At 44.2% G+C, this 19105-nt stretch overlaps 1 protein-coding gene across 2 annotated transcripts in view; it reads left to right on the top strand.

Moving 5' to 3' along the window:
• LOC123774371 (proprotein convertase subtilisin/kexin type 7) overlaps positions 1-19105 on the top strand; it is a 31742-nt gene that overhangs the window by 4686 nt on the left and 7951 nt on the right. Inside the window, exons 5-12 of one of the 2 annotated variants that reach the window (XM_069307899.1) lie at positions 472-620; positions 1714-1856; positions 2429-2596; positions 3807-4073; positions 4747-4850; positions 5245-5430; positions 6028-6142; positions 9096-9582. In XM_069307899.1, coding sequence (XP_069164000.1) covers positions 472-620; positions 1714-1856; positions 2429-2596; positions 3807-4073; positions 4747-4850; positions 5245-5430; positions 6028-6142; positions 9096-9578 — 1615 coding nt within the window. In that variant the 3' untranslated portion in view covers positions 9579-9582. Of the gene's footprint in view, positions 1-471; positions 621-1713; positions 1857-2428; positions 2597-3806; positions 4074-4746; positions 4851-5244; positions 5431-6027; positions 6143-9095; positions 9654-19105 lie in introns of those variants that run through there. The other variant, XM_045768563.2, reaches the window with a different exon arrangement.

Raw genomic sequence — 19105 nt, 5'->3', positions numbered from 1 at the left:
ATGTTTAAATCCTGGGCAGGATAGAAATTGTTGGGCATGTTTCCAGTTACCTAATGCATCTGTTCACCCAGCAGTAAATAGGTACCCAGGATTTAATCAACCATTGTGGGGTTGCATTGGGAGAGGGTCAATAGTTTGACCTTGGGGAGACTCTGGATAGAAGTCAAATATACTGTATATATTGTATGTGTGTGTGTGTGTTGTGGTAGACATGGGTGGATGCGTGCGAGTTTGTATGTATGTGAATGCACCAAGACATTACTTGCTTCAATTTAAAATCTCTTGTAAAAAATCCTCGGGAACAATGGAGGAGACCTTTAACAAGCCACTAGCTTCCTGTCCCGATTGAGGCCACTAGAGAGATGGTGACACTTGGGTAAATTCAGGCACATAAATAATACATTTTGAGTTGATGATGGTAATATATAATACATGCTGTATACATAAAGTTGACCCTTTTCCTCGTGGCAGCTGGGGCCCTGACGATGATGGGAAGACAGTAGACGGTCCTCATCACTTGGCCTCGCGTGCACTGGTGCACGGTATCACTTACGGCAGGAAGGGTTACGGGGCCATTTATGTTGTTGCCTCGGGTAATGGTGGAAGGAACAAGGATAATTGTAAGTTAGGTGAATTGTTACTTTAGTGCCTAGGGCAGTGGCTCTCAAAATTTGTTCTCCGGGCTGCACTTTTGAAATAAAATTTTGCTTGTGCCATATGAAATTTTATTGATAAATACATTCAACAGGAAAAAAAGACAACTTTTTTTTATTGCTTGATTCATAACATAGACCACAATTACTTTATAATGATTTTTAATAAAATAATATTTTATAATTATATGATTATGGGACATCCAGAGAGTATAAAAAAAAACATCTTTACCTTTGCTTTACCCTAATAGTGTTAGATCAGCATTAAGCAAAGGTTAGACATGTATACAAATGAGTTTTGGCTCATATAAATAAGAGCTGCCTCACATGGGTCAACAAGTCCTTGGCAGTTCCTGTTATTTTTATGTTCTTCTGTTACATGTGATAGAGAACAAGGCTAGATGGCAGCCATTTGTGAAAAATGTTTTGCTTATAGAGTACTGTATATGACAACTCCTGAGAAGCCCTGTATATCCAGTCTTATACTGTTATGAATGATTGTGCTGGTTCTTCGTGATGTTCTGTATGGTGTGTAAGATATTGTGACTTAGATGGGTCAAGTGTAATACATACATGGGCCAACAGCTTCAAGCCCAGTAAGACATAGTGTAGGACAGAAAACAGGAGATAAGATAAACCCATTTGGTTTACAACCCTTTGGGTTATAAACCAGATGGACCTACCTGTCAAAGCCATAAATGTCAACCTGTCTATTATCTGTTGATTCCGAGAATCAACGTACCTGTGACCCAGTCTCTGATGAGGCCTGGTCATTACTTCAGTTCAAAATCCACTTACAAAAAATTGTTAGGAAATACGAGGGGAACCTTTGACAAGTCAACAGCTTCTGGTCACCATCGAGGTCATTAGAAAAATGGTGGTCCTCGGGTAAATTTGTTTAACTTCATTGGCCTGCATTTTCTATACTGCTTCCTTAGAGGTAATTCCTTTCCAACTTGTGTACATGAGAAACTAATAATGGTGGTAATTTGTTGATCATAATTTCCATCCTTTGCATTATGATAGTCTTGAGTTGTATTTTTTTTAAACATTGTTTCAGGTAATTTTGATGGTTATGCCAACTCAGTCTACACGGTTACAATAGGGGCTGTAGACTTCAAGGGTCGAATGCCATACTATGCAGAGGAATGTGCAGCAATGTTGGCAGTAACACCAAGCTCTGGGAGTAATGGTCGTGACATTGTAAGTACACTTTACATTATTAGAGTCTGAATGTCTGTGGCAATATAGTTTTGCTATCTGAAAATATCATTCTGCCTGGTGTGTGTGATCATCTGTGGTCATTGAACATGGTCATGTAGCCAGGCAGGACGACATATTAGACAGATAAATGAAAATGGTAATCAGAGGCAATGTATCTGACTGGAGGAGTACCACAGGGTTCAGTTCTTGCCCCAGTAATGTTAATCGTCTTCATAAATAATCTGCCAGAAGGAACACAGAATTATACGAACATGTTTGCTGATTATGCTAAGCTTCTAGAGGAAGATAGGAGATGTAGACGATTGTCATGCCCTTCAAATTGACCTAGATTAAATAAGTTCTTGGAATACCATGTGGCAAATGGAATTCAATGTGAATAAATTGAGTACCTCTGAGTGGCAACATTGCTTGCTCAGAAAGGAACTATTTACAAGCTCAAAGCATATACTTCAGTGGGGGGAATTCTGAGTTTGTGATTGCATTTAACTGGATTATATTATTTAATGAATTACATTGGTCCTTATTTCTCATTATTTTCATATTTACATAAGGTAACAACTGACTGGAGTGAGATCAGCCCATCTGGGTGCACCAAACACCACTCCGGCACTTCTGCCGCTGCTCCTTTAGCTGCTGCCGTAATTGCTCTGGCTTTTGAGGTTCAGCCTTGTCTGTCTTGGAGGGACGTTCAGTATCTCATTGCGCTCACCTCCAGAAAGGTTGGTATAACGTTATGGTGTTGGAATAGTTAATGTTATTGAGTATATTATGGAATATATTAGAATAATTCCAACTGCAACCATTTAGTAGACCACTTATATCAATAAATATTTGATTTGATTTAATATCCTCCTGAAGATATTTATCCAGAGTGCAGCAATAATTGAATAAAGTTTTACGTTAATGTTAAGAAATCGCCTTATTGTGATTTCTTTGTGTATATGAAGTTGGATCATATGGTGGATGAACTACTTTAGCTGCACCTGAGTGCTTGGGGAGGGGGGGGGTTATATGTCAAATTTAGACAGGCTATAGCAGGAGCCTCCAGACTTCCTGGGGGTTTCAGTAGAATCCTGGTTATATAACTTTGAGCAAGTTGAGGAGGTACAGTGGTAAGTAGAGTCCCTCGATCGCTGGTTCAAGTCGCCTCAGGGCTCCAGTGGACTTTCACATAGGTATAGTAGTGGTATATAATATTTGGGAGAGGGATAGTAATGGTATATAGACTGTGGGACAGTTATAGTAACGAATATGTGATAGATTTGTGAGTGAAAACAATTAGGTAATGAAATGTTGAGTGAGTGAAGTGTAATACACCACGGTTGTCGTATGGATGTGTTAGAGGGATGTCTGAGAATTGTTAAACAAGAAGAGTGTACGAAGGTGAAAGAAGGGGATCGTGTGGCAGAGAGTGAGGACCAGTGTCTTGGAAGGAGAGTGTGTGCAGCAGTATATGAAATAGTGATGGAAGGGTAAGAGAGCCTGAAAGAGTGAAAGATTTGTTTCCTTTTGTGCTGCAGTGTCGTAAATTTGTGTTGATTATCGCTTTAACAATTGACTTGAGAATGGTCCAGGACGGACCGAAATGTCGTCGTCCCTTCACTTTCTAGTGTGTGGTTTGGTCAACATATTTCAGCCACATTATTGTGACTCCTCGCCTGCAGATTTGTTTTGTGATAGAGGATCTGGGGAAAATCTGCTGTGACGTCCTCATGAGGGGGAGCTCCCAGGTGGAGGTTTTATTTTACTGTGATATGGTGCTCCACCAAGTATGCATGTCATTTTGACCCAGTCAACAAATAAATTGCCAAAGATCAGCAATAACAAGTGCATGGAAAATCATCTACATAGATGCCTTTGTGATGGTTTAATATTATTGATAGTATTATACTAAAAGTATTAATGTTCTATGCTATTTTTCTTCATCAGATTGACACCACAAACTCAGATTGGGCTAAGAATGGTGCTGGGCTCCACCACTCTCATCAACATGGTTTTGGTCTTATTGATGCTGCAGCAATGGTTTCCGCAGCAACTATCTGGGAATCGGTGCCTTTCTCAACCACTTATACTTCAGAGAAAATGGTAGTCCAGCTTCCTATGCCGTCAGAGAGACTCGGGGAAGTTATGGTCAAGCACACGGTTGATGAACAAGCGCTGGAAGGATACGCTCTCAACATTTTAGAATTTGTACAAGTAAGGCATTAAATCGGTTTTCAAATTGCACTTACAATAGATAATAACTTTTGATATGAATTTCATCTATGAAACATTGAGATAATTGCAATTAATGCTTTGAAGGCATCATAAGTTTTTTTAGTTATATATTTTTTTTATATTGACTAGATAATTGGCAATTTTTTTTATCTTTTAAGTGTTCCAGATTTAGTGCTGTGACAGGTGATTGTTAAGTGTAACAACAAAGTCAGTTTACAGAATTCTCTAGTATACTATTTTTTGTATTCTGTAGTTCTTTGATGAATACAAGTGGCTGAAATAGTTATAGAAAAACTGGCTTGGGCCAGTTGAGTTGACGGTGAGAGTTAAGGGTATGAAGCTGTGAAGGAAAAGGTGCCAAGCTAGTGTGAGGAAAAATGGTAAATAACACTCAACTTTTACATTTGCGGTGGAGTACATGTAGAGGACACATACACGCAAGACACATGTACATGTAGAGGACGTATACACACAAGACACATGTACAGTACATGTAGACAACACACATAGGACACTGTGTTGTATTTTCATTTTAATTGTTAAATTTGTTGTGTATTTTTATTGGTATTTAAGCTTTTATTGTTTTGTTTTATTAGTATGGTGTATATACTAGCAGAGGAGCTAAGGTCATATTTTTTATTCATGTGTACAGGTACGAGTAACTGTAGAACATGATTATCGAGGTAGCCTAAATATCGTCCTGGTGTGCCCCAGTGGTACTAGGTCAACACTTGCTGCTCCTAGGGAGGCTGACAAGTAAGCCACTTTACATTTTAATTTTGGAAGTCTTGTATCCACCATAATTTTTCTGTTGTGCATTGTGTAAACAGTCCCGTTTGTATTCAGAACTATGTAACTACTGTATTGTATTTAAGTATTTTGAGTATGTTGACCAGACCACACACTAGAAGGTGAAGGGACGACGACATTTACGGTCCGTCCTGGACCATTCTCAAGTCGACCATTCTCACAATTGACTTGAGAATGGTCCAGGACGGACCGAAACGTCGTCGTCCCTTCACCTTCTAGTGTGTGGTCTTGTCAACATACTTTAGCCACGTTATTGTGACTCCTCACCTGCATATTTTGAGTGTGACTTGCTGTGTAATATGTTATATGAATATACTGTATGGAGAAAACCCTTTTCCAGTTCTACCAAGGGCCTTGTGGACTGGCCACTTGGTACTGTGCGGTGTTGGGGGGAGAATCCCGTTGGTACCTACCAGGTAACTGTTATGCAGACTCGTCACCAGCACCTAAATGGTCGACTGGTGTCTTGGCAGCTAGTTCTTCATGGCACTTCCATGACACCATCTCAGCTACAGGAGAGAAAAAGGTGCGAGATTGATATATATATATAATATGTTGTTGTAACTTGCAAGTTCATTACTGGAATGTGGAACCTATATTCTTGGCTTTATTCACTTTTAATGTTATTGCAAATTTCAGGGAAATTACAGAAAATTTTTGTTCATATATAATTCATATAAATGCTAAACGCTTGGTATTTTAAATACATGTCTGAGTAGAGTACCTTCGATTGCTCCTGTGCAAAGAATAAAGGTGTTAAATATACCAAAGCTAGAAGATGGAAGAAAGAGGTGATATGCTCATTACATACAAAATAGTAACAGGAATTGGTAAACTTGATAAAAGAAGAATCCTTGAAACCTGCATCTTCATGAGGCCATAGACTCAAGCATGACAAGAAGGAAGATGGGTATTAATTAAAAAACTTTAATGGTGACTAATAATTAACTTTTATCAAATACATTTCACCAAATTCCTCTAAACTGACTTGAAAGGTTTGAACCAGTATCACAGTACAGTATGGGGGGATTATTTTCATTTTGTTTCCTATGTATTAGTAATATTTTGCGCTTATAAATTAAGCATTGTGGTTGACGTGTAATTAGCGTACAATTTCCGATAGATTGGTAGAGAAGGCCGTGCGAGGTGAAGTGGTTCATGTGAATCGCAGCACGTTGTGTCATCCACCAGAGCTGAGATTTGAGCCTTTTGAACCTCTGCCAGAACGCTGGCTCAAGGTAGGTTCTCATTAGCATTACATTATTACTCTACAGGTACTTTATGATTTTCTTAGTAGAGTGGAACCTCAGAAATCTGAACTGCAATATAACAAATGTTATACTGTATTACCAAAAAATATTTTTCTACAGGCACAATATTTCAAGGTGTGAAGCTTTCAGAGTGTAGAAATGTAGACAAATTACTTGGATTATTTGCTCTCTTTTTTGCCATTACAGTAGTAGTAAATATTCCCGGAAAGTCACGTTGGTTTCTGAGCACAGGGTATTCATTCGCTCCCTCAGGCAATAACTCGCCCCCTCAAGGACATTGTATACACCAGTCAGGGCTCATTAAGCAGATGATGAGTCACAGTAACATGGCTATAGATATGAAGACTAAACCATATGCCAGAAGATGAGACGACGATGTTTCAGTCCATCTGGACCATTACCACAATCTATTTGATAATGGTCCAGGATGGATCGAAGCATTGTCGTCATCTCATCTTCTGGTGTGTGGTTTAGTCTTCAGGGCTCATCAAGACCTTACTACTTAACACTTTAGTGCGCGCGGCACTTGCTGAAAATAAAGCGGGTTGTGCGCGCGGCGTTCTGGGCGCTCAAGCGTAAACACAAAAAAGTGTATAATCTTTTCACGCTCCTAACATCAATTCTCGAGCTACGTTTTTCATTTTGGTATCAATGCGTTGGCAATAAAATTCTCTACAAGATCATATGCATAAAATGTCACCAAAGCATTTGCTATCCCACCACGAAGTAAATAAACACGAAGATGACTCGCCGTGACACCCAAACAGGAAGTAAATGTTCATACTCTTTTGTTTGTTGCCAGCCTCACAGTCATCCTACAGCGCTTATTTTGATATCACTGAACTCGCAATAAAATTCCCCACCCAGACATATGCCTATCAATGTCTAATTATGTTCCGCACGAGTGTGAGAACTGGGCGAAGCGTTAGCCGTGATTTCAGCAGCGACGACACTGTTGTGATGCAGCGCTTTGAAAGTTTATACTTATTTCACTGTCCTGACAATATTTCTTGAGCTACGTATTTCATTTTTATAGCAATGTGTTCGCAATAGAAAGTTCTATAAGAACATGGGTAGAATTGGCCAACAGAGCGTCAAATAAATTTGCGGCGAATAAAATCTTACGCGAATCTTACGCGTGTTTGTACCCGTGAGCGTAAAAAGTTTTTACTTTGCTCATGTTTTTTCAAGTTTATACTTGATTCACACCGGTTTTTTTGTTTGTATAGTGTTCGGAATAAAATTCTCTACACAGACATATGCATATAAATGTAGAATCATGATCGCGACCAACACAAGAGTGTGTGAAGTGGGCGATTACCCTCGTTGTGTCACCAACTCAATAGTCTCTCCTCTAAGTTACAATACATTGCGGTTTTCTCAAATAGGCACTGTGCCTATTAGAGAAAACGAAAATTTATTGGCAAACATATTCATACAAACCCCAAGTCGATCGAGTAGTAAATACCCAATATAAAACACGGTCCGTAAATTTACGTCGTGATCCGACAAGCGGTTAAGCAAAACGCCCGTAATTCCAAGTGGAAAATCCAGGAAAGTGTTAATCACTTCCAGGCAGGATATGGGCACAAACAATAACCAGTTTAGAATAGAACATTTCTTTACATTCTGCAGCTTATTTTTGTAATATTCACTCCTTATGGCAAAAATAACTGCAGTCACCAGGTGAAGAATACCAACAAAAAATAGGAGATAACTTACCCATGCTACAAAATGACCAAGAGAAGGTAGAAGGGGACAGATAGAACCAAAGGTAAAAAGGAATGCCGCACTATCTCATCAATGGATGATGCATCTCAAGTGTTTGGCAGTGGTAGATGCCTGCAGTTTTCACCCTTAGACAGCCGTCTGGCAAGGGTTGTTTCTTAGTTTTCCTCAAATTTTTTCTTTCTTTTTCTCAAGCAATAGGTTTTTTGGTTTCACGAATCTTTCTGGTTGGTTCCTTCCCCTTACCAAGTAGAGCCAGATTATGGACTTGGGTTCCTGAAGGTCTGTGTGGGTCTGGGGCCTTTCATGGCCTTAATTGAAACTGCAGGTGAGCACCAAGGAATGACTGAGGGCCCTGCCAGAAATAGCCATTTAATTACATTCTGCACTTTATTATTATTGTTCAGTATTTGGTTATATTGAGTATACATGTCTCTCAACTATGTACCATCTTAAAAAGATAGCCACTAGAATTGCCAGAAATTTTACTTGAATTTCCATTGGAACCCATATTGGCTAAATTTTTACATCGAAAACAAAGCTCTTTGTATCCAGCTTTCCCAAAAGATCCCATTGTCCCAGGAGAAATCCACGTGATTTAAATAAAGAGAAAGTTGTAACCGTATATCATAGAGTTGTTCCGAATTTTGAGGTTCCACTGTGCAACACATAGAACAGGTAAACACACTCTATAAGTTCTTCTTAAGCAGTGGGCAGTACAAGATTTTATTGTACAGTATTTTTGTGCAGTGTTAGGCTCTTTGGTTCAAATTTCATTCACATCAACACGCAGTTTACATGTTAAATAATTAATTAGAACCCATTTTGTGTTGCAGAGCATCTCTGACGTTTATGTTACGTGTCGGTGTCAAAAGGTGTCATGAGAAGTGGTTTTTATTTTTATTTTTAATTTATTTTAATTTTGGGGCTCAGTTTTGAAGTTTCCTGCTGATGTTTATGACACAGTTCAGAAGTTTGACGCTGCTCAATACTTCAACTTATATTTTGGCTCGTGTCATCTAACAACAGTACTGTGTAACCCATATAGTGTGGAAATAAATGTACAGTACTTGATAATTGAGAGATTTCATGTAGGTTTAAATAAAGATGCAGTAACTAATAGGTGTATATATAAAGTGTTACAAATTAAAATGAACAAAATCTATTTTGTTAAGTTTTGTGCAATTTTCAGGTGCTTGTCATTACTGGGTTCTTTTTGATGTTTATGGCAATATTCAATTCCCTTGAGTATATCTTTTGCTATAATGATGAGAAGGAGAAGTTCTACAAGAAACTTCAAGATGTCTCGGCCGGCCGGGCCATGCATCAGAGAAACGTCTTGGCACGACGCAACACTAATGCGGATCATCATTATGGAAGCATTGACGATGGAAGCCATTCTCAGGACGCAGTGGAAACACACTTGCCCACAGCAAACCCAAATGAAATTGTTCCTCTGATGGTGATAGAGAGAGAGACTTCACCATCACCCTCTTGTGATGCCGATATATCTAGTCTGGATTGTGATAGTGATGAGGGTAATCTATCTTCACATTGTACAAGTGATACAGTTATACCAAAGGACACCGATGTTACCGACTTCACCAATGATGAATTTTTGTCGGAAGTTGATGAAGATCGGAGAATTCTGCAAAAGGCAGAGTTAATGGATTAATTTTGTAAGTATTTTTCTACTGCTCATATCTTGTACTGTAGATAAACAAAAAAAGAAATATTTAATAAGCTTTTACATATGGGTTTTTAAGGCATTATTAAGAGATGGTTTTTGTAATATGCTTCATGATGGTGGTTTAATATCCGTGATACCATGCAAAAATAAGGTTCAGATATTTATGGTTATGGTACATAGTATTGGATAATTTGCTATATACAAAAATTGGTTATCATTCAAATATGAATTATGAATATGGCAATAGTTTGACTTCTCTGATACAAGGTATTGTAGTACAGTACTTGGAAAGATTTTTGTAACTTTGCTGACCTTACAGTGTTGCCTAACATTCCATAGTTTAAACTATAGACATCCATTATTCGTAAAAATAACGTACAGGTATATGCGAGCAGTACACTGCCTCCTCTATCCCATCTCGGGCAGTTAATTGTCATAAGCACTTGTGTTTTACTTCATTTTTATTGATATATCTCTACCCATTTCTGAGCTATTCTATTCCATTTGTTTCCGCCTCCGTTGGGAATCGAACTCGAAACCTTAGGACTACGAATCCCAAGCGCTGTCCACTCAGCCGTCAGGCCCCTCTGGTAGAGTAGAGTGTCATTCTGCACCAGTGCAACACAGATCTTTTCAATTCTAACTCAGTCAACCCTAGAGTGACTAGAAAGTTAACTTGTACCATAATTCGAGCCTTTCAAAAGCCATACTTAACATCACACATAATGCTTTCACAAATCACAAATCACCAGCTGCTCACCAGGGCTACTACTCATCAAGCATTTATGCAACCACTGGTGTAACCTTGTCATCTTTCCTCAATCACAATCAAAGGTTATTTTTGTCATAAACAACCTCGTAGTGCTTCGGAGCTCATGAACTCCTAAGTAAATGTAAACAAAGCTGCCAAGATTGAGGAAAGATGCACAGGTTTTGTAAGTGGATATGTAAATGCTTGATGAATGCTGGCACTGGCTGCTACCCATGACTGCCACCATATTGCATGACCCGCACCAAGGCCAGGTACCCCTTGAGGTTATCTTGAGATGATTTCGGGGCTTTTTAGTGTCCCCGCGGCCCGGTCCTCGACCAGGCCTCCACCCCCAGGAAGCAGCCCGTGACAGCTAACACCAAGGTACCTATTTTACTGCTAGGTAACAGGGGCATAGGGTGAAAGAAACTCTGCCCATTGTTTCTCGCCGGTGCCTGGGATCGAACCCAGGACCACAGGATCACAAGTCCCGCGTGCTGTCCGCTCGGCCGACCGGCTCCCTCCACCCCTGCTTCAAGCCCCATTATGTTTTTCCTGGCGTGTTCCCATGATGGTTGGGCACACTTGAGGCTAAATTTGGCCAAATGCCTTGTTTTTGTTCTTAAGTGTCTTGGTTTCACTGTACATTGGGCTCATGCTGTGTACTTAAAAAGGCAGCACATTTTATTAGAATGCATCTCGTGTATGAGAGGATTTGTGTCATGACGTAAATGGCTGGTGATTCAGACTGTTTTGTTGTGGTCATCAGCAATGTGTTGTTCCTCTCGGAGTTCAGACTGCATCTACTTTTCGTAGATGCTTTGCTCCTAGACTGGATGGTTTGTGCTAAGCAGTTTATTAAGCAGCTAAGGAGGTATACAGTACTTGGTTGGTTTCATATGTGGGAAAGTTGTTTGTTTAACACACAAGGCTAACTTTGTCCAAGTTTTGTGTGACTATACTGTATTCATTTTTGTAGTTTGTTTTGGTTATAGGCAACCCTCACCTTTCCTCGTTCCAAGGTTTGGTTAAGAGGCCAAGGTCGACGACCGGGCCGCGGGGACGCTAAGCCCCGGAAGCACCTCAAGGTAAGGTCAGCCAGTAACTCTGGCCTCTGCTCCCAGACCTCTTCCTTGCCTGCTGTGGCTGAGCTTGAGCATCTGGTACCCCTGTTAGTGGAAACCAGTCGTTTGCCATTCCATATTGTTCATAATCCTTGATTTGGTAGAAGCAGGTCTGCTGCCATATGCAGTATTTTGCTAAGATGGCTGCACTTTCGGCCTTCAGCCTTTTCCCTGTTGGATTCAGGTTTAGTAGCAGCCAGGTAGTCAACAGGTAGGACTTGGAAGCTTTTTCTGGTGCTCCTTGTATTACCGGTGGGGGTTAGCAAGGATTTGAGTGCTTATTAGTAAACTTTCTTTAGTCTGGGCTGGACTGGGCTTTTTTTCGGAGTCTTCATAGCACATTATGACTAAACAGGTACCTATGTTTGAATAAATCCTTCTTGTGCGGGTGCAGAATATTGCCCTACTCTATCACGTTCCTGTCCATTGGAACCTTGGGTGATCTTGCATAGAGATCATGCGAGTCTTTTTCTCTGAGAGGAGGATTTCCTATTTATTTATTTGCCCATTTTTGAATATATTTATTTGCCCATTTAAGTACCTTATTTGCACAAATATAAGTCACTCCAATTGTAAGCTTGGCCATTACTTCTAAGCCTCATCCGTTCAGTCGTTACTTTAACAGCCTAAGTTCAGTCGTTACTTTAAAACTGTACATCAAAATTATCCTCACGTTCTAAATTACTATTAGCTCAATACCTGTTGTATATGCCAGTATAAAAGATGGCTATGCAGTCTAATGAATAGCCCTTAAAAATTACATGATGCCAACTTTCTGGAAAGGATATGCATTTCTTTAGAAGCATGGTAAGGGGCAACATTTTCATTATATGTAAGCATCCAGGGCTTGCATAGAAAAGTGAAGATCCTGGGGCATGGGCATATGGGGACTGTTTGCAGGCAACGAGTCGCAATACAGTACTCGCCTAGTTGTGCTTGCGGCTCTGCCTGAGCTCTGGCTCTTTGGTCTCGTCTCTACCCACAGTAATGTGAGTGAAGCATTGACACGCAACCTGAGGCTTCACTTTTGTTGTCTTGCGAGTGGTAAGAATGTTCCTCAATGCTGTTAAGCAATGAAGTTATTATTTGTGAATTATCACCCCCTCCCCTTCCGGCCCGTTGGCGTCGTGAGGGGGCTTGGTGGACGGCTGCCGGAGTGTGATGCTCCGTTGGGCAGTCCTCTGTCCTTTTCTGGCCTTGCACTCCTGCTGCTGTCTTCTCCAATTGTGCCGGATCGCTTTTCCTTTTCCTTATGTTTCGTTTTCCCCCCCCCTCTTCTCCTATCTGCTTGTCGTTTCCTGCCGACCTTTTGCTTGTTTTGGATTATTTCTTTGGACTTCTTCTATTTTGACGCCCGGGTGCTTGAGGGGGCATACTCTTGCACCCGTAGAACTGTAGTACCCGACGTCTCGAGCGAGGGGAACCTTTTATTGTCAATCCCCCTTTCGTCGCTGAACCCGATCTCGACGGACTGACGGTTCTTAAGGTGACGTTTGTGGGGCGTATACTCACGATGCACCCCTAGGGGGCCCCGGCTTGATCGGCGATAGCTTCCTGTTGGGTGTCCTGCCTCTAATTGTGGCTCCATGGTGGGTATGGGGGCACATTCGTGGATGAATTTTTCACTTTTCGTCTCTATGTCGTTGAATGTTTCCGTTGTACCCTCTCAGGCTCGTGGGGTGGGCGACCAAGCCCCCGAGTCGGCCTGTATTGGAAGACCAGGCTCTGTAGCTCCCGCTGCGTTGGGCCCCGACCTTGCTCCTCCTTTGACCGTCCTGACTTCTTCCCCCAGCTCCCCTCCCTCCTCTGAGGTTGGGTCGAGCCTCCAGCCCCCGGTGGTGACCACTTCGTCCCCTGGTGTGGCTAAGTCTTTCGTTGTGACTACTGCGCCTTTTGACCCCTCTCTCTCTAGGGGTTCTCAACGCCGTTCGCGCCCCAACCGCACTCGCTCGATTCCTTCCCGTGCTGATGCGTATCAGGCCTTGTTTGGTCCTGCTTCATGGGCCAAATACTTCGATCTCCTCCCTCTTGATTCTGCGCCTCCTGACGATTTCTCCCTCCATCGGCATCTTGTAGATTCCGTGGATGCGTGTGTTACTTTCAACCCCACTCGTCTCGGTACACGTGTCGTTGCTGCTCCTTCTCAGGATGCGGCTTCCCGCTTGGCTGCCTTATCTTGCCTTGGCGAGATCCCTGTTCGGGTCTCCAAGAACGTTCAGATGAATTCCAGTGTTGGCACTATTCTCCTCCCACCCCATGTTGCAACCGGTGTTCGGAATCTGCAGGATTGCCACGATGATATTCGGCATATCCTTGATGCCCAAGGCCATTCTGTCCTCCAGGTCGACTCGTTTACTCGTCCCCCTCGTGGTCGTCGCCGTCAACCCCTTCGCGTTGTGAAGATCACCTTTGATGGTAGGACCCTTCCATCCTCTGTCATTCTTGCTGGTGCTAGGTGCTCTGTCCAGGAGTATATTCCTTCTCCTCGACTTTGTAATAAGTGCTGGAGGTTTGGGCATGGTGCCCTCCGCTGCTCTGGGACTGTCTCTCTCTGTCCTTTGTGTGGGAGTGAAGGTCACTCTAAGTCGGAGTGCACTTCTCCCCAAGCTCGCTGCCTCAACTGCGGTGAGGCCCATCCTACGTTCTCCCGTGCCTGTGTACATTACAAGCTTGAGGCGGCCGTCCTTAACCTGAAGCACCGGGAGCGTTTGTCTTTTCCTGAGGCGAGGCGCCAGGTTCGCCGGCTCCCGCCTTATACTAACATCTCTTATGCTCGCGTGTTGCACTCTTCCTCTCCTCGTCCTTCCCCCCTTCCTCAGACTCTCAACCGTTTCCGGGCCTTGGACCCTGATACTCCCACTGCCCCCTCCTCTGTTCCTTTGAGTTCTTTCCCGAGGGGTCCCCCTCCTGGTCCTCTGTCTGGGGTTCCCCTTCTTTCAACCCGGTCTGTCATGTCTCCTGTGTCTTCTTCCTCGTCCCCCTCCGATCCTCCTTCCCATCCTCTTCCTCCATCTATCGGCTCTCCCCGCCGCCTGTCGGTGCAGGCGGATGTCCATCGCTCTCCTAACGGCCGTCGTGTGTGCTCTCGTTCGGCTTCTCCGGTTGAGACACTGGAATCCGTTGCCCGGTACGTAGTTGCTGGGACACCGGTCTCTTTAAGTCAGAAGCGTAAGCCTGGCTCCTCTCCTTCCTCTTCCCCGGCGGGTAAGAAGGCTTCGCTTTCTTCCTCAGCTCCTCCTTTTGGCTCTGTTGCTCCTTCCCCTCCCGTTTCGGTGCTTGCGCCCCCTGTTCCTGCTATGGAGGTTTCTTTGGCCCCTGCTTCCCTTTCGGTTGCTGCTCTTGCTGGGGTGCGCTCCCCTCTTTCTACTCCCCCTCTTCCTGCTGCTGTCCTTGACTGCTCCTCTCCGTTGTCTCCTCCTCTTCCTCCTCCTCCTCCGGACCCTGCCCGCCCACCTCTGATCTGTTCTCCCGTTTCCTTCCCTCCGTCTTTGCTCAGTTTACCCATGCCCCCTAACCCTGACTTTGCTGACCCTGATCCCGACCCTGATATTCTTTAACGTGCTCTGTTGGTCTTTCGCCTTTGTTTCTTCCTTGTTCTTTGTTTTTGTCCTTTCTCTTCTCGTCGTTGTCCATTCTTCAATGGAACGTTCGAGGTTATTACGCCAATTTCCTCGAACTCCAACTTCTGGTTTCGCGGTTTTCGCCCCTTTGTGTCTGTCTCCAGGAGCCAATGCTTGGTGCTCGTCCTGGTCGTTTTCGTGGCTATTCCTTTCTCTCCCCCCCCCCCAGCCATTGCTGGGGCTTCTAATTCTTCTGCTCTCTTGATTCGGGCTGATGTTCCCTTTGTTCCTTTACTTTTTCCTTCGCCTCTCCATTGTTCTGCTGCTCGTATCTTTGTGGGGAAATGGTACACAGTTTGTTCCATTTATCTTCCCCCGAGTGTCCCGCTCTCTCTTCCTGATTTGAAACACCTCCTAGACTCCTTGCCGGAGCCTGTGCTCCTGCTGGGTGACTTCAATTGTCGTCATTCTCTTTGGGGTGACGTTCTGACGAATACCCGGGGTCGCCTCCTTGAGCCGTTTCTCCTCTCTTCTTCCCTGTCTCTTCTGCATTCTGGTGAGCCCACTCATTTGGACTCTCGAACTCGCACCCTTTCTTGTCTTGATCTTTCTCTCTGCTCTTCTTCTCTTTACTTAGATTTCACGTGGCAGGTTCTTGATGACCTCCATGGAAGTGATCATTTCCCCATCCTTGTTTCCTTTTTCTCTTTTCGCCCTTCCCTCTCTTTCCCTAGGTGGCAGTTTGCTAAGGCGGACTGGACCCTATTTTCCCTCAGTGCTACTCTCTCTGACCTCTCCCTTCTACCCCTCTCTCGCGCTCTCCTCCTTTTTCATGACACTGTCTTCGACGCTGCCCTCCGCTCTATTCCTCGCTCTTCCTCTCGGGGTCCACGGAAGTGCGTTCCCTGGTGGAATGCGGACTGTGCTCGGGCTGTCCGCTGTAAGCGTGCAGCCTGGAAGAAGCACCGCCGTAGGCAGACGACCGATTCTTTTCTTTTCTTTCGGAAAGCGAGTGCGGTGGCCCGTAGGGCCATCCGTACGGCTAAACGTGAATGTTGGGCATCTTATGTCTCGACAATTACGTCCGAAACCCCTCTGGCCCAGATCTGGAAGCGTATCCGCAAGATAGCGGGTAAGTTCGTTCCCGATGTTTCACCGGTCCTTCACCTCCATGATACTCTTGTGGCGGACCCGTTGCAGGTCGCTTCCGAACTGGGTTCCCACTTTTCTTCTGTTAGCTCTGGTCTTCATCTTCCCCAATCTTTCCTTCTTCGTAAACCTGTCCTTGAGTCTCGTCCTTTAGATTTCTGCACTCATCTTCAGCTTCCCTATAATGATCCCTTCTCTCTCTCTGAACTTCGTTCTGCCCTGGCCCTCTGCGGTTCTACGGCGGCGGGCTCCGATGGTATTCATTATGAGATGCTTCGCCATCTCCCTCCGAGCACGTCTCAGTATTTACTGAGTCTGTATAATCGGATCTGGGAGTCGTCGTCAGTCCCTGAGGACTGGCTCGATGCCATTGTCCTCCCTGTTCGCAAACCGGGGTCTCTGGGTACTTCCCCTAAGGACTTTCGCCCTATTGCTCTCACAAGTTGTGTCTGCAAACTCTTTGAACGTATGGTTAACGTTCGTCTGATGTGGTTCCTGGAACACCATCACCTCCTCTCCCCTTCTCAATTTGGTTTCCGCAAGTGCCGCAGCACGACAGATGTCCTGGTGAACTTGGAGGTCTATATTCGTACTGCTTTTGCTGCGAAGACCTCCGTTGTTGCCGTCCTTTTTGACCTAGAAAAGGCTTACGACACCACTTGGCGTTATCATATCCTATCTCAACTTCATTCTTTTGGCCTTCGTGGTCATCTCCCTCTCTTTCTCCGCAGCTTCCTCTCTCGTCGTTCCTTTCGGGTGCGCCTTGGTACCGCTCTCTCTCCCTCTTTTCAGCAATACGAAGGTGTGCCCCAGGGTAGTGTTCTGAGCACTACTCTTTTTCTGGTTGCCCTCAATGGTCTTCTTTCCTCTCTTCCTTCTGGTGTCTTCTCCGCTCTCTATGTCGATGATCTTACCCTTTGTTGTCAGGGTGATGATTCGCCTCTCCTTCAACGCCGGCTTCAACTTGCAATTGATGCCGTGTCGTCTTGGGCCACAGGTCATGGCTTCAAGTTCTCTACTTCTAAGACTTGTGCCATGACTTTTACGCGGAAACGGGTTGTTCTTCGTCCCTCTTTGTCACTTTATGGTCATCCCCTTGAATACAAAGATTCCGCGAAGCTTTTGGGGTTATTCCTTGACACTCGTTTGTCTTGGTCTCCCCATATCTCTTACCTCCGTGTTGAGTGCTCTAAGGCCCTTACCCTCCTTCGGGTCTTGTCCCATACTTCTTGGGGGGCAGATAGGCGCACTCTCCTTGCTTTACATTCCTCTCTCGTCCTGTCTAAGCTCGATTATGGTTGCCCTGCTTACTCGTCTGCTTCTCCTTCTACTCTTCGCCGTCTTGATGCTTTGCACCATACTGGGTTGCGCCTCAGTTCTGGTGCCTTTCGTTCGACTCCCGTCCTTAGCTTGTATGTTGACACTGGCTTCCTGTCTCTCCAGGACCGCCGTGATCGCTACTGTCTTCGCTATCTTGCGCGGTCCTTGCAACATCCTTCCTCTCGCCTCTGTCGTGCTTTAACTTTTACCCCTCCTGCGGTTCCTGTTCCTCTTCGCCACCTCCCTCTTTCTGTCCGGTTATCTCGCCTACAGGATTCTCTTTCCGTTCGTATTTCTGATGTTTCTCCTCGTGTTGTTCCTTCTTTGCCCCCGTGGAGGGTCCCTCTTCCGCGGTTTTGTACATCCTTGACTCGTATCACTAAAGCTTTTACCCCTCCTACGGTTCTAAAACGCCTTTTCCTCGAGCACTTTTCTTCTCACTCCCGCTCCGTTTCTGTCTTCACCGATGGGTCTAAGTCAGCGGACGGTGTTGGCTACTCTGTTGTTTTTCCTGATCGCACTTATATGTGTCGCTTGCCTCCGGAGACTAGCATCTTTACAGCGGAACTTTATGCTATTCTCTATGCTCTTCGTCTCCTGCTTTCTCGTTGTCAGTCTTCCTTTGTGGTTGTTGTTGACTCTCGTAGTGCCCTCATGGCTCTCGGGTGCTTTAATCCAGTTCATCCAGTAGTTGTCGAGATCCAGCATTGGCTGTTTCTCGTTCACAGTAAATTTAAGTCGGTTGAGTTTTGTTGGGTTCCCAGCCATATTGGCGTGTCTTTAAATGAGCGTGCGGATGCTGCCGCTAAGGAAGCTGTCCGCTCTTGTCCCATCTCTCGTAAAGGCATTCCGTATTCCGACTTTTACCCGGTTATCCATTCCTCAGTCCTTACCCGTTGGCAGGCTTCTTGGTTGTCTGTTACTGGTAACAAGCTACGTACTCTTAAATGTTGTGTTTCCTCGTGGCCGTCCTCCTTCCACCGTAACCGGCGGTGGGAAACAGCTCTGGCGAGGTTGCGTATTAGCCATACTCGCTTAACCCATGGTCACTTGATGGAGCGCCGCCCTGCTCCTTATTGTCCTAGTTGCATTGTCCCTCTTACGGTCGTGCATGTCCTTCTTGAATGTCCTGACTTCCAGGACGAGCGTGTGTCTTGCTTTCCGACCGCCCCTCGCGGTCACCTATCCCTCGATAGAATTCTTGGTGACTCGGATACTTTTGATATCGTTCGCCTTATGCGTTTTTGTTCTCGTATTGGCATCCTTGGTGATATTTAGCGCCCTCTGATTATTTTGCGTATTTGATGGTGCTACATAGCCTTCCCGGTTTGGTGCCTTCTTTTGATAATTACTTACTTACTTACTTGTGAATTATCATTAGGTGGAGAAAATTATAAGTCATGTTATTGGGGACAGGAAGCCTGTACTGTACTTAGGCTTATTGACGTCCCCCAACACTAGGCCAACTATTAACCTATCTTACAATACTAACGAACAACAGTTGTTTAATTCCTAGCTACCTATTTTAGTACTAGGTAAACAGAGGTATCTGGTGGAAGGAATGTGCCAAATCATTTGTGTCCTATCCTGGGATTGAACCCGGGATCC

The sequence above is a fragment of the Procambarus clarkii genome, chromosome 61 (assembly GCF_040958095.1).
Source record: "Procambarus clarkii isolate CNS0578487 chromosome 61, FALCON_Pclarkii_2.0, whole genome shotgun sequence".
NCBI lineage: Eukaryota > Metazoa > Arthropoda > Malacostraca > Decapoda > Cambaridae > Procambarus > Procambarus clarkii.
This window is presented reverse-complemented; position numbering and strand designations above follow the sequence as displayed.